Below are 15,329 nucleotides of genomic sequence, written 5' to 3'. Positions count from 1 at the left end.
TTTGTGCAGCATCCATGCGGAACCTTCGCCCGGTGAATCTAGTGAGTGCAAGAAGCTGGTGTTTTGCCTCTGCACACCCTCGCATGCTACATATAAACATGCTGGTTTTTTTGCTGCTGTACACTAACCATCTGCAACACAGTAACTCGTAAAGGCTTTGATGAGGGAATTGTCAACCCATTGGGAAGATGGGCCACGTGCAGGTTTGCAGTTTCTCTTTTGGTGATTTAGTACAATAAAGAGATGTAACTTGACATATATGCCTGAATGGATCCACGATTCAAAATCAACTAATGATGCGAGTTTCCTTAACAGATACAAATAGGAGATTTTTTTTCCAGTCTGTAAATTTGCTAGAAAGGTTTACAGGTCACTGAGTCAAGTGGTGCACTTTGGGACTAGGATAATGTGAGCAGCAACAAAACAGTTCCTGCGTCATTGGCGATGGTTGAAATTACACCGTTAGATTCTTAATATTTTGGAAAATACATCAGAAGCATGTGGACACCCAACTATCAACGCCTTATGTGTTTAAAACACAGGGCATTAATATGCCATTATTCCTCCTTTTGCTGTTGTTTAGATTTTTGCTGATTCAGCTGTAAATGCATAGCAGATGTTGAACAGGGTTCCGGGTTCATCCCAGAAATGCTTAGTTCGGTTGAGGTCAGGGTTCTGTGCAGGACACATTCGAGATTCTAATGAACTTGGCACACTTTGTGCACAGGGGCATTGCCATTCTGGAAATTAAATTTATGCTGGAAAAGGTTTGGGTCTAAATAGAATCAAATAGATTGAATAGAAATCCATTCGGTTCCACCCCAGTACTGTATTTCTCAAATTCGTTGCTCATTAGTTTAATTGAACAAATCCAATTTCAGCACTGTGTATACTCTATATTATGCTTATTATTCAAATGAGTACAGTAATATATTTTGTATATAATATAGGTTTTTGTTAATCACCATTAACTTTATAGCAACAGAAAACAAGTTTATTAAACTTCAATGATAAATATAAGAAACAAGTTAACAAATATTTTCATAACGCTTCTTAGGCACCTGGACCACATTTTGAGAATCAACATTATGTGGGCAAACGTTTTGGGACACCTGAGGTTTCCATCCATATGTGGTTCTTCCACAAACTTTCGACATAAAGGTTGGGGCACATAATTGCATATAATGTCTTTTAAATAAAGAAGCAAAAATAATTATTTTCCTCAATTAAACTAGGAGAGTCAAACCTGTTTCAGCATGGTAATGTCCCTGTGCACAAAGCTCCATGAAGATGTGCTTTACATACTGTAGGTTGGAGAGGAAGCTCTGGAGTGGCCTGCTGCAGAGCTCTGACCTTCATCCTATTGAACACCTTTGGGATGAATTGGAACACTGACTGCACCCGGGCCTCCTCACCCTACATCAGTACCTGACTTTACTAACACCTTTGTGGATAAATGAGCGCAGATCTCCACAAGTACACTCCAAAATCCTTTGGAACATCTTCCCAGAAGAGTGGAGGTTTGGAGGTTCAAAAAGTAAAGGACTAAATGTGGAATTAGATGTTCAAAAACCACATGCGGATCTTACGCTCAGGTGTCCACAAATGTTGACCATATTGTGTAGTGTGGTGCTAAAATCTTAACCAGTGAGTGTAATTGAAAGTCACAAAATGTAATTTGTGTATGCCAGAGGGTTTTGAGGTTTTTTATTACTTTCCTAAAAAAAAATATAATGATAGAAGCTAGAAGTAAAAGATTTGAAGTAAAGAGAAACAACAACTAAATAATTAAATGTTTGCATTGCCATTGGTTTGATATTTTATATGGTCGTATTAGCAAGAGCTTAAATTTATAAATTTATAAACTTTTTTTAATGTATAAAGAAATTATTACGGTTGGGTAAGATGAACTAATATTCTCAAACCTATTGATGTGGGATATAAATATGACCATGATTATGTGGACCTGGATCTTAGAGCTTTTCTTAATTAATTAAGTCAGAGGTGTCTTTCAGAATTCTTGGCACCAAAAAAAAACGTTCACTACCAAAAGATCTTATTGTGGAATTGGTACATAACCAAGATTTCCACCAACAGGTACTGTATAAATCAGGGGTCACCAACATGGACCGCAAGGACCACATGAGTCGCCCGTGGGCCTTTTCTAGAAATAGCTCACCATAGCGCCACTTATCAGTGAGCTGAATCTAATGTTTATTGTTGCTATTCTTTTTTAAATCACACTTGCATTGGTGTGAATTTGAAAATGACAATATTAAATTTTTTTTTGATTGATTCTATTTGATTGATCATCTGTACAGTCATGATGCAACGTAGTGCATAACTTGTTAAAAATTGTTAGTGGCTAGTGAAAATGTTGAAGTGATCATTTAAAAATGTAAATACTTGCAGAGATTTATATAAATAAAGTTTTGCATATTGATATTTATGTTTCCTACCTTGTTAAATCATTGTTGATGATTATTGTGAGATCATGAACATAATCAGTGTCCACATAGATGGATATCAATAATTATTAATATTAACATATAATTAAAGGTAAATTGAGCAAATTTATTTCAGAAGTGTGTATCAAAGTGGTCGCCCTTCACATTAATCGGTACCCAAGAAGTAGGTCTCAGTTTCAAAAAGGTTGGTGACCCCTGGTATAAATGGTACTGGTATGCCCCAGCCCTGAATGTTTATATGCAGTATTGCGTATCGCATCATGGTATTTTTTCCTCAGAACATGCCAGCTTTCTGTTTTAAAGCAGTGCTAGTACAGTTAGTTAATCCTTCTGTCTCACCAGTGTGTTTTAGTAGACAATGTTGATGCAGTACAGGGCATTGAGCCAGTTCTGTATTCCTTTACTTTTAGAGGGATGATTGTTCCAGCAAGATGATTTATTCTCATATTATAATAACGCCCACATCTTTAACCTGCAGCCCTGCACCTAATTACTTCTTATCAGGCTTTTCTTCAATCCCAAGCACTGATTTATACCACCAAGGCCTTAGTAGTGGCTCCTTGGTGTGTGTGTGTGTGTGTGTGTGTGTGTGTGTGTGTGTGTGTGTGTGTGTGTGTGTGTGTGTGTGTGTGTGTGTGTGTGTGTGTGTGTGTGTGTGTGTGTGAGTGAGACAGAAATAGAGAGGCCGCATTCATAAAAAAAAAAAAAAAAAAGCCTGTAGTGTAAACAAATCTGCAGTTTCTGCAATAAAATCATTTATTTAAATCATACTGATAGTTTGGTGTGTGTGTGTGTGTGTGTGTGTGTGTGTGTGTGTGTGTGTGTGTGTGTGTATATATATATATATATATATAGCCAGTTTCAAAATCTGTAAAAAAGTTTAGTTTTGCAACTAAACTCTATCTGTAGTGTATATAGTCCACCCTTTACATTCACATGTGCTGCACATACACTGTCAAACATTCATGTGAAGTATCTAGATCAAATAAATATACAGAATAGTTATCATATAAAATAATGCGTAATTAAATAACAAATAATACTAAATATTAATGCCGATCAAATGCACTGACCTTAAACCTGTGGTTGCGGAGCGCCGACCGTATCTTAAGTAATGCTGCTTTGACTGTAATATAATAATGCAATAAAGATTATAATGTTGTTAACTGTATTAAACTAGACAGCACAACTCGGTAGCATATTTTTTTTTTTTATGAGTCTGTCACTAGATGGTTTTGGGATTGTCCATGAGTACATCTTTCTGAGATTCTCCTTAGTGTGATATCCCAAGAACAAGAGGTTAAGAGTTTATAGTTGTTGCAATCAGCAAATTAAATCATTTAATTTTTTTATTGATCTAAACAGGGTCAGGGTAGCAGCAAGGCCAAATGTCTGAAACTGCTACAGATGTTTGCAGCAGAGGCATCCATGTTGATGCCATTGTTGTCAAATTTTGCATGTATAGGACTAAACTATTTATTAATTTGTTTATTCGTGAATGATTGATCCGAAGTCCAGAGCCCAGAGGCCCTGGAGGAACCCTTTGTAGACATGAGGACATCTTACAGACAGCACCATTAATTTCAAATTAATTCCAGGTCTGAACTTGGAAACCTGGAGCCATGACATGGCAGTGCTTACCACTGCATCACCATTTTTTTAGAGGATCGAGAAAAATCCACAATCAAGCTGAAATTTTAAAATTGGCAATGCCAGCAAGCTGCTCATGACTTTAAGATGTTAATTTTACACCCTCATGTACTCTCTTTAAACATGAAATTTATTTTATTGTCCTGTCTTTATTATAGCTCTCAGTTCTGAGTAATAGTAATAGTTCTCCGAGCAGGAAACAGGGAGCAATCAATATCAGAAAAAGCTTATGTAGCACCATAAAAATAGTTTTGCATTCGATTTAAAAAATAAAGTTTATTGTGATACAGTACATTTTATAAATAAACATTAAATTATTAAGAATTTGGCAAACACTAATTTCAGTAACAATCTGCCAGCCGGTAAAATACTTATTATTATGATTTATTTTCTTTTTCTTTTACATTTGGTTTCATTAATAAATAAAAAGTTGCAAACTATCGAGGTTCAAAAACTAAGGAGAGTCAAAATCTTGTGCGATATATATATATATATATATATATATATATATATATATATATATATATATATATATATATATATATATATATATATAATATAATATAATATAATATAAAATAATGAGAGAGGGGGGGAGAGATAAAGTCCTGCAAAGCCTTTTTCAAGTTTGGCTTGCCTCACTCATTATTCCCTGTAAGAATGACCACCTGTACACTGTGTGCCAGCTCTGAATTCTGCAGCACACTTCTTTCACTGGCTTCAGTCCTTTATTACCCAAATGTGCCATGAACATTTTCTCTGAATGACTCCTCCCACCAGCCCACCCATCAATCTCACACAGGTCTGTTTCACAGCATGTCTGCCCTTGTTCTGCCTGTCAGTTCTTCTTAAGCATACATTGGTGCTTCTGGGCATTTACATGTGTTGCATTACCATTCGCAGTATGTAGAATAGTCTGGGCTGGGGCTTAGTCTTAGTCTCAGTTTTAATGGTCTGTTTGTATGTTTTTGGGCAGTTGTATTTTAAGGGCCCTGTGCTAGTGCTCAGAGTCTATAAATGTTGGCCAGCTTCTCTATTTGACCCAGAGGATTAATGCTCAGCTTTGTGGCTACACTGGCTCAGATGTTATTTCTTTCAGGACAGGTTTGGCAGAAGTTCTTGTGCTAGGCTGGGGTTGAAGGTCTGAAGTAATCCATGCTGAAGCAGGAATCCACACTGAACTCTTGCTTCGTGGCTTTGTTTAGGCTCAGGGATTCCCCAGAGTCGCCCTCCCTCCTGCAGATCGAATGTCACGCAGACAATGAGATGCCGTCATCTGCCTCGCTCCCTTCGCCAGTAACTAGAAATGATTAGGGCCTCAATCAGATTTGCCAGCCCTCTCTTGCTAAACTAATTGGTAATTTCAGCTGCACCTCTTGTGGTGGACCAGCGAGGCAGCAATGAAGGGTGGCGTTTTTTCCCCTCCTTCTCTTTTGTCCTCTCTTGTCCTTTGTGAATGGAGTGATTCCTTGACTGTGCTCCAGTGACTGTGACCCTTCTTCGATGCCCGAGCCTGTTTGTCTGCCGAAGCTGGAGGAGGTGGGGTGAGGTTTAGGGTTACAGGAGCCCCTCTGTTGGCCTGAAGATCAAGACCTCCACTGGGGCTCTGCTGAGACCTTTGCGTCCTGTCTCTCCTGACTGGCTTCATTAAAAGGCCTTTCAGATCAGCTGCAAAGGTCTGTGTTTGTGTCCAACGGCAAGCTAGGCTCAAAGTTACCTGAGACATGGTGCTGAGGTGGAAATCAGGCTGTTGTGTTCTGGATTTTTTTTTTTTTTACTTTATGCACAGTTTAAAATGTGTTGAATGGATTTTTGTCTAATGCTTATGCAAAATGTTTTATGCTTCTTTTACTTGCATTACTGATGCACTTCAGCTTGAATGGGTGTGATTAACCCGCTCTCTAGTATATGGGTGTGGCTCACCTACTGTAACATAAATGGGTGTAATTCATCTGAAGTGTAGTGAATGAGTGTGTTTTATCTGCTGTGTAGTCAGTGGGTATGGTCAACCTGCTGGATCATGAATGGGTGATATGTGAATGGCTGTTTTTGTGTAAAAAAAAAAAAAAAAAAAAGCTGTTTTTTTTGTAGAATGAGCGTACATTTTGAATCTTTAATAATGTGTATGAATTATATTGTTATTTAGTTTTTTTTATGTATTTTTATTTCAGAAAACCTAGAAAACTTTGGGTTTCTGTTCTGTGGTCCTTTGAAAGGAACATTCTTTGTCCAAAGAAATCCTCAGATATGGGCATAATACATCTGTTTTGGCCAACAACCATGAATTCCTAAATCTGAGTTTCCATACTGTGATGATGCACTGCTTATTTCTTTCAACGAATTACATAAAAAGAACTTTTCCTAAATAAACCGAATCATCAATTTTTCAGTTGTGTCTATTTTATTGTAGGAAGTTCTGATGATGCTGGACAACTATGTACGGGACTTTAAAGCTCTCATTGACTGGATCCAGCTGCAGGAGAAGCTGGAGAAAACTGATGCCCAAAACAGGTGATCTGTTCATTGCACTGCACATTGGGGACTCTTTGATAAGTGTTCCAGTTGCAGTGGATCAATAGGAACAGCTGTAATTTAAGGGGATCCGCCAGTTTATTGGCTTCTCTTTAACTGAATGGCTGAAATTACCACAACACCAACACAATGCATTGATTAAGATATAAACCCGAGCTTTTAAGTTGCTCCCCAGTTTAACCAAGACTCCTTATTGATCAAGTTTTGTGCGCACACACACACACACACACACACACACACACACACACACACTACCACCCCCCACAGTATAGAGTATAATTTACACTGTAATGGTACGTGGAAAAATGATCACTAAATGGATTTAGGCAGCTTTAAATTGCAGCAATCATTTTTTTTTTAAATTGCAGTTAATATTTAATTTCTAGGTTGAAGCACCCAGTATTGTTCGATTGTTTAGTGTTATATTGAATAATGTGTTGTTGACCCTACCAGACCTACTTCTTTGGCGTGGGAGGTTCGCAAAATGTCCCCTGGACGCCATGTGATGCCCAGTCCTTCAAAAGACCGACTTGTTCCATCTCCCAGTGTTCGGCGCGCCCTCAATTTCGGGTAAAACCTTTTCACTTCTGTGCCCAGTCCAAACCACTGTTTTCTTACCACAAAAAGGCCAAGTCATGATTAGCGATTAACCACGAGTCATTATCTCGTCTTACTTCCCACTGATTGAGACCATATTCTCGCTTAGCAAACAATGTCTAAGGCCTGAAATGGGGAAACTCCACTTCCTACATTAACGCTTGAGATTTGTCTCGTTCCATTAGTGTGTGCGCGCGTGTGGTTTTTACTGGTAGTGTAAAAGGAAAAGGATTGATAACTCAATTAAAAGGGTACTGAATAGCTAAATTAAGAAATCAATAGCAGATTTGATACATAGAGAGCCCTGGCCTAAGGCTGCAGAGAAGATACGCATTGTCTGGAAGAGCTGCGAGATCGATCTGTAAGGCCCAAGCGTTTGTTTAATGTGATTTCTTTTTTTTCTTTTTTTTCCTTTTTTTTTTTTTTCGGGTTTTTCCACGGCTTCTCTCCGAGACAGTAGGAGGTGCAGATATAAGTGTGGTTGAAGACTGCTGAAGCATGAAGTTCAATACCTGCATTACACTGTAATCAGATGCCTCAGGAAATGGATATTGATCAAGCGGTGAGGCTGTTAGGCTGACCTGCTAGCTGTTGTCTGAATTCTCAGTCCTCACTGATACAGGATGCTCTGAGTGTGAGATGTGCTCTCGTTACCGCTGGCTGGTCTAGGGGCAGACCATCCGAGTGGCCAAATCCTTGCCTTGTCATTAGGCTAATAAACAGATTTAGTGAAACAGACAGCAGTGTGTAAGATTCAAGTTCAGTCGGATTGCCAGGCCTTCAGTATAAACCTATACAGTGATGCATATTATGACACAAAGAGAAACACTACACAGATGATCACTCAAAATGAAAATAGTGAAAATCAAGTCATGTACACCGCTCCATTTCAACACACAACAGCTAGATGATTCAAAGAGATGTTCAAACTTTTCCTATGAAAGGCCAATAACCAAACTCAGTGTGAAAATAAATGTTGATTAAAATTTATTTTTATTTGTCTAATGCTTTTAACAATCTACATTGACTCAAAGCAGCATTACAGAAATACAGCAGTAATAAAAGAAAGTTTTAATGAGATAAACCTTGATTAGAAATGTTAAAACTAGCGTTTTGAGCAGCTCGCGGTTGCTCACGAGCCGATCTGAATGAGAGTTGCCGGTCGGAATGAAAGTCGCGAGCATGCGAGGTCGCGAGCGCTGAGGCCGCGAGCTCCGAGGTTCCACTGTACATAATTGCATTTGTTTTGCAGGAAGTCTTTTAAATCAAATGCAAATATTTCCAACCCTGGCCTAAAACATGTCTTTCTCATTTTACTTTTACTCTTTAATTATTCAATCAATAATCTACCTAGCACCCATTTTTTGGGTTGTAGTTGGTGCACTAATCAGATTGACTTACCCCCTTCCCCAGGCATTAAAAAAAACTTTCATTCGGCTAACAAAGTATTTCTCACACTCACATTGTCAAATGGCAAGTCAGAAAACATGGTAACACTGTGTATACACACTGTGTGTACTGTGTGTATTCACACCACATGGTATATACTGGTGCCACAGTGTTTTTTTTTTTTTTAGGTCCAGATAAGTGCCACTATAATTCTCCATAAATGCAGTCCTGTGTTAATATTACTGTAATTAGCAGTGTGATTGCATTGGAATTGAACTAACCTTGTTGTTGTGATTGGCTGAGGGAAATGGAGTTCCAGAGCATTTAACTTCCCCAAAAGATGTCAGAATGCTGATGGAAACTTAATTTATGTTCATTATATGTGCTAATGCCTGCATCACTGAAATGTTTGAACCGGATGCGTGTGTGTTGACAGGGGTCCTCCTCCTACTCTTGCCGTATCGTGTCTTTCTCACTCTGGACACAGCTATGCTGACCGTGTGAAGTGCTCCCAGGCACTGCCCGTGCTCAACCAGAGTGCTCCAGTTCCTACAAACAACATTTACGAATGCAAACCATGTTAGTGCATTTTATCTTGGTGTATGCTCTATAGACTTTTTTTTTATTATTTCTGTTGATCATTATGTTTTTCTAAATAATCTCCTTTGCGTGTGCATGTCTGGTGTTTATCACCAGGCAAAAAAGATGCTGATGGCTGGGAGACAGTGCAGCGGGGCCGCTCCATGAAACCTCGTTCCATTGCGATGGTGGCCAAGGTCAGTCCTGTGCTGGCCAATGTCAGGCCCAAAGATGCGAGAGATAAGGAGAACCAGCAGCTCCAGGACAAAGTGCAGAGACCTGAGGAGAACCAGGGGGACAGCAAGCTCATCTCCCCAGAGCAAAACCCAGAGTGTGAGAAGGCCACCGTACTCGAGGTAGTGACGTCAACCAGCAGCTCCCACCCATCAATAATTCAGGCACAGAAGGAAGAGTCGAGGGCTCTGTAACGTTAGAGTTGATCCTCTCTGTTTGTGTTTTGGGCTGTTCACAGACACACAGTCCAGACAGGGCCGTATCAGTTGATCAGGCATTGATTTTTGTACATACGTTGCTAGACCACAGAGTTAGAAATAACATTGAGGGTCTTATGAAATATTTATAGGTTTTGTGTGATGCAAGGCGTTTGTGCATGCAGGTGTAGTCACTAGTGTTAGATTAATAAAAATAACGATTTGTATGTTTGTATATTTTAATGTGTTGCTGCACTGTTCATGTTTATTGCCTGTAACATGATTCTTTTTTTTAATCTAATCTCAGCATGTTGTGTTTCCTCAGCTGCATGTTTCATTCCTTATTTTGCTGTTTACATGTCTGACCATCATCTTTCATGAAGGTCCCTGAGAAGAATGCAGACAGTGTGTTTGTTTGTAAATGTGTATGTAAATTTGTGTTTGTGTTTGTTTGTGTTAATGCAGCCCCCATCAGACAATGACCAAGAGTCTAGCCGGTGTGTGTCACCCCTTATATTTGAGTTCCCTCCAGTTCCTTCTTCCTCTGAAATTCCAACCCCAGCTCCAGCTCTAGCTCCTCCTCTATCATCTCCCCAGTCGGAGGAGTCTGGAGCTGGACCGGTTGGTGGGGAGAAGGAGCCGGCGGGGGCAACGTGCCGGGTCACGGCACCATCTGCTGCTGAAGAAGGAGCAGCAGTGACAGCAGCAGCGACCCATATTCCCTTGGCAGAAGTGAAACTGGAGAGCATGCTGGACCCCACAGAGCTTTCCACCGTGAGTGCTGAGAGACACAGGCCGGGGGCATAGCTCTCGCCTAAACAACTTCAATCCCAAAAACCTCCAGCCACAGCAGCATAACCACCACACTCCCCTTTTCCGAACCCTGCATAGTCAGCGTTTGTGTATGAGCAAGTCTGTGACCACAGAAGGCTTTTCTGTGGCTTTTAGGGGACACCAATGCCACACATTTTAGCTTTTAGTCTTGTGGTTGTTTTTCCAGATTAAGAAAGGCATTTTTGCTTAATTCCTGATCCCCATTGTTAATTATTATTATTATTATTATTATTATTATTATTATTATAAATTTTTTTTTTAATGGCTAACATTACACTACAATTATTGAATGTAATGGCGATTTCTGAATTGAAATGCTTACATGTAAATAAGTAGCAGTTTAAGGGCTACTGCTGCAAATGTCATCAGAGGTATTGTAATAATTTCAAATATAAAATATTTTTTTAAGTGTTCTTGGTCAAGGCATAATTCCATATGTGATAAATGGATCATTTAAATAGAAGAAAATGGTAAACATCTTTTTATGAAAAATGTGTCCCAAACTTTAGATTGGTGGTGTAAACTGAAAAACGCAATCCCCTGATGAACCTGAAAAAGTGTACTAGCTGTAGTTTAGAAGTCCAGTGGAATATTGAGATTCCAGATTTGCTGGAATACCAGTGGAAATACTAACAAGTGTCTAATGCTTCTCGGGTTCCACTTTTTTTCCAAGATTGCTGTGGTGGTGTCGATGAGTTCGAACTGCGGTCTAACAAAAGCTAGGCTTGCCCAGTCTTGTTAGCATAGTGGTGTTGATTCACAGGCACTTGAACAAGCTGAAGTTTCAGATTCCTTTCGGTAAGAGACTTTGTCCCGAGCCCTCTGACCTGCCAATCCATTATGATATTTAAAGGATTTACACGAGAAAAAAAAAAACACAAGCTGAGCTTTTACAACTTAACGAGAATAAAATGACATCCCGTTGGACGAAGCTATGTTTACGGAGTGTATGTCAAGTGCGCGTTCTCATCACTTTACCGTGTTTAATTCCATAAAGTTTTACAGGCATGTTTTCATTCTGTAATACTTGCTGTGCTGTTCTCTCTCACCATACCATGCGTTGCCATCCCGGTGCGTGTAACCCTCTCAGGGGTTAATTAAGGCTTAAGCCTCCCTCCTCTCTACCTCAGCTACTGTCATCCATTTCTCAACAGCATACCAAAAGCCTGTCCGAAACTATAGAGATGGATGGCACATAAATAGCGTTGGGGGAGTGCTATCTAAGAGCAGATCATAAAGGAACCTGGTCTTGCTGCTACAGAGATCCAGACACCACCTCTTTGGGTGGCTGAGATAAGCCCAGCTCTGTTTAGACTCCTGCTTGAGACTAACAGGCACAGTGTTGAGAGAAATCTCTCTCTCATTACGCTCATTAGGATGATGTGTCGCACTGATCCTAGCGCTCCGACGTCTCTGTCGTCCTGCACGGGTGCTCCATAACTGACACTTGGCATACTGCTCACTCGGCAGTTTAAGAAGCTGAGGTCAAGTGTTAGGGTGCAACTGGGATTCTTTTACAAAAAATATGTCAAAAATTTGCTAATCATCGTGTGCTAATCAGACTCACAGGTGCATTATAGCAGGCTCAGATGGTGGCAAGTTTAAATCCTGGCACCCCAAATCCTGTAACTTTCATTTGCTCAGCTTAATTGTCAATCACTTTGGATCAAAAGCATCTGGCAATCGATTTAATAGAAATGTACCTCAAAGGAAAATACATCACTCTCTTACAAATAGAACCCAGCATTATATGGGTAATATAGTTGGACTGGGTAAGAGTTGTAAAGTATAAACAGTAAGTCCCGCCTAGTAGAGGCTTCGGTCATTTCCTCATAGTGGATGTTTTATGCATGACTTTGGTATGCTTCCCTGTGTGTGGTTTTTGTGATTGATTGTGTTTATGGTGCCTGCCTATGGTTTGACTTTTTCATTTAAATAATGTTTTTCATAGTGCGCTTATTTATTTAATGCTGCTAAGTATTAAAATGTCAGAGTGCATAATCGTTTTATACATTGATCTCAATTGGTTTTCGCTTGTGGCATGTTTTAAGAGGCTTGGTGTGGTCAGCTTGGGAGTACTGGTATGACTTGTGCTGCAATATGTTTACTCTGAGTGATTTTTCATGCCCGTGTCCAGCCCCAATCCATGGCTGAAGTTCTGGCTAAGAAGGAGGAGCTGGCTGATCGGTTAGAGAAAGCTAACGAGGAGGCCATAGCCAGTGCCATCGCCGAGGAGGAGCAACTTACCTTGGAGATCCAGGCTGAAAACAATGAACTGGAGCGGGACAGCGAGAGTGATTTTTCAGTGAGAAAACTAACACACACCACTTTGGCCAAATATTTCTGACAATAATTATTATTTTTTTTTTTTACTAATCAGATTTTTTAACATAGGTCAGCATTGGAGGTGGAGTCTGGAGTGAGATGCTGTCTGATTATGACGGTACTTCTTTTGTTTCTTGCCTAAGGTGACAGTATTTTGTGTGTGTGTTTTGTGAGTACATGTGTTGTGACTTGCTGTTTGTCATGGTGTGAGCAGTGCGAGAACCCTGGCATCAGAGCACCTCATGGGGGGACATCCCGGAGGAGGAGCCATCTCGGCCTCCTGGCCATGGCATCCACATGCACGAGAAGCTCTCCTCACCATCACGGAAAAGGTACGGCATGGTTTACAGGCAAAAAATGGTTCCTATGAGTTTGCCATCCATCAGCCGTCTCTCGGTGTGAGCAAGCAGGCGGCATAAATCAGAGGAATTTTGGAATAATGATTTTGTCTGTACGTTGCCACGTCTATAAATGTGTCTTTTAACTAGAGTAATGATTGGATTAATATTTTACACTCCCCAAACTGCCATCTTTGGAAACTATGTTTTAAAAGTAAATCAAGTATTTATGTCCAAGGCCTATCAAGGTGAAAGGAATTCCATATGCGGCTTTTGTTTGTTGGCAGGACCATCGCAGAGTCCAAGAAGAAACACGAAGAGAAGCAGCTTAAAGCTCAGCAGCTACGAGACAAGCTGAAAGAGGAGAAGAGCCACAAGCTGCAGAAACTTTTAGAGAGAGTGAGTCTTACATACATCTCGTAACGATGTCAAAGACTGGCTAGTATACGCTAGTCTACGACATCGACGTGACGTCCAGGCCCAGCTGTTTTAGCTAAATACGGTACAAGTACATGACACAAAAAATCTTTTTCAACCGGTTTGTTTTGGTTTCTCCCATTCCGTAAAAGATGAGCGAAACTTGAAACAATCTTGTATATTTGCATGCCAATGCCTGAAGGTGAATATTAACATGCGATATGATCTTTAGAGCGCGGGTGTTAAGAACACAGGCGTGTGATGACAGAGGCTACGAAGGCTTTAGAGGGTGGTTTTTGGATTATGAGTTGATTGTGGCTTCTCCTTCCCAGGCTTTCTCTCTCTCTTAATTTCTTTCTGTCACTTAATGTCTTTTTATATGCATATTTTAACGCATGTAAAGACTCATGAGATAATCTTTAAATATTATATCTTTCACTTTACAAATCGCAGATGCTCTCATCCAGAGCAGTTTAGAGAAAAAATTGTTATTGAGGAGTTTGTACAATAACTTGTTTTATTTAATTTTTTATTTTTTCCTTTTTTTTTTTCTTTTTTTTTTTTTTTCTTTTTTTTTTTTTTAAACCACCGAAGAGTTTTTTCATTCTGTTTTTCTTCTGAAGTGTCTTTTACAGTCTGTCCCATCCCTAACTTGCAGGAGAAGGAGGTTAGAAAGTGGAAAGAAGAGCTTTTAGATCAGAGGAGGAAGATGATGGAGGAGAAGCTGCTCCATGCAGAGTTCAAGCGAGAGTTGCAGCTCCAGGCCATTGTGAAAAAGGCACAGGAAGAGGAAGCAAAGGTGAGGATGTCATAGGTTGTTTAGTGTGACTTGGTAGGGCAACATATAGTGGTGCTGCATCACAGCCCCAGGGCTTTATCCTGAGCTCGGATTGCCGTCTGTGTCCGGAAGTATTTTAGTAGGTGGATCGGCTATTATAAAGTGCCCTTTAGTTGTTATTGTGTGTGTCCTGTAATGGATTGTCTTCCCATTTTTTTCTTCCAACTTTGTATAAAGTTTCCTAGATTGCCTCACCAAGTTACTTTGAACCTGACTAGGATAAAATAGTTAATGATGATGAATGGAATGATCTTAAACATAAACGGCGATCGCTTTTGTAGGTGAATGAGATTGCATTCATAAACACACTTGAAGCTCAGAATAAGAGGCATGATGTACTGGCCAAGCTGAACGAGTACGAACAGCGACTCACTGAGCTACAAGAGGACCGCCAGAGGAGGCAAGAGGAAAAGCAGGCCAGAGATGAAGCTGTGCAGGTTTGATGCTTTTTTTTTTTTTTTTTTCCACCCTAACATATCTTTTAATGCTTTGATACAAGTACTTTCCTAGCGTACTTTCTTTTCTCCCTGGTGGTAGAAATCGTGATGACTTGTTTATGTGCGTGTTGTGTAACAGGAGCGTAAGCGAGCTCTAGAGGCAGAGCGGCAGGCACGGGTGGAGGAACTACTGACGAAGAGAAAAGAACAGGAGGCACGGATAGAGCAGCAGCGACAGGAGAAGGAAAGGGCGAGGGAGGATGCGGCCCGTGAGAGAGCAAGGTCTGAACTTGTGCTGGAGAGCAGTACGCTGTCTGACTGTTCATGCACTGAGTGGTTATACTATAGTAATTCTCTCTTACAGCATGTTACAGTTTTGCCCTTAGAGGAAACAATGGCCGATTCTGGCAAAATCTCTTCCAGATCTATTGTCAAGTCGTTATATTCGAAGGTAATGTCAGTAATTGGGAATATGAAGAGACCAATTCACGTGT

The 15,329-nt window shown here is 40.0% G+C and overlaps 1 protein-coding gene across 4 annotated transcripts in view; it reads left to right on the top strand.

The window, feature by feature from the left end:
• The window catches only part of scaper (S-phase cyclin A-associated protein in the ER), a 92,956-nt gene that overhangs the window by 21,450 nt on the left and 56,177 nt on the right, over positions 1 to 15,329 (top strand). For 2 of the 4 annotated variants that reach the window (XM_083545861.1, XM_083545862.1), the window contains exons 5-16: positions 6,529 to 6,629; positions 7,104 to 7,220; positions 9,073 to 9,215; positions 9,333 to 9,571; positions 10,112 to 10,420; positions 12,618 to 12,785; positions 12,875 to 12,923; positions 13,020 to 13,137; positions 13,431 to 13,542; positions 14,219 to 14,359; positions 14,680 to 14,835; positions 14,975 to 15,117. In XM_083545861.1, coding sequence (XP_083401987.1) covers positions 6,529 to 6,629; positions 7,104 to 7,220; positions 9,073 to 9,215; positions 9,333 to 9,571; positions 10,112 to 10,420; positions 12,618 to 12,785; positions 12,875 to 12,923; positions 13,020 to 13,137; positions 13,431 to 13,542; positions 14,219 to 14,359; positions 14,680 to 14,835; positions 14,975 to 15,117 — 1,796 coding nt within the window. The remainder of the gene's footprint in view (positions 1 to 6,528; positions 6,630 to 7,103; positions 7,221 to 9,072; positions 9,216 to 9,332; positions 9,572 to 10,111; positions 10,421 to 12,617; positions 12,786 to 12,874; positions 12,924 to 13,019; positions 13,138 to 13,430; positions 13,543 to 14,218; positions 14,360 to 14,679; positions 14,836 to 14,974; positions 15,118 to 15,329) is intronic. The other 2 variants (XM_083545863.1, XM_083545864.1) reach the window with 1 other exon arrangement.

The sequence above is a fragment of the Silurus aristotelis genome (assembly GCF_946808225.1).
Source record: "Silurus aristotelis genome assembly, chromosome: 7".
NCBI classification, from domain to species: Eukaryota; Metazoa; Chordata; class Actinopteri; order Siluriformes; family Siluridae; genus Silurus; species Silurus aristotelis.
This window is presented reverse-complemented; position numbering and strand designations above follow the sequence as displayed.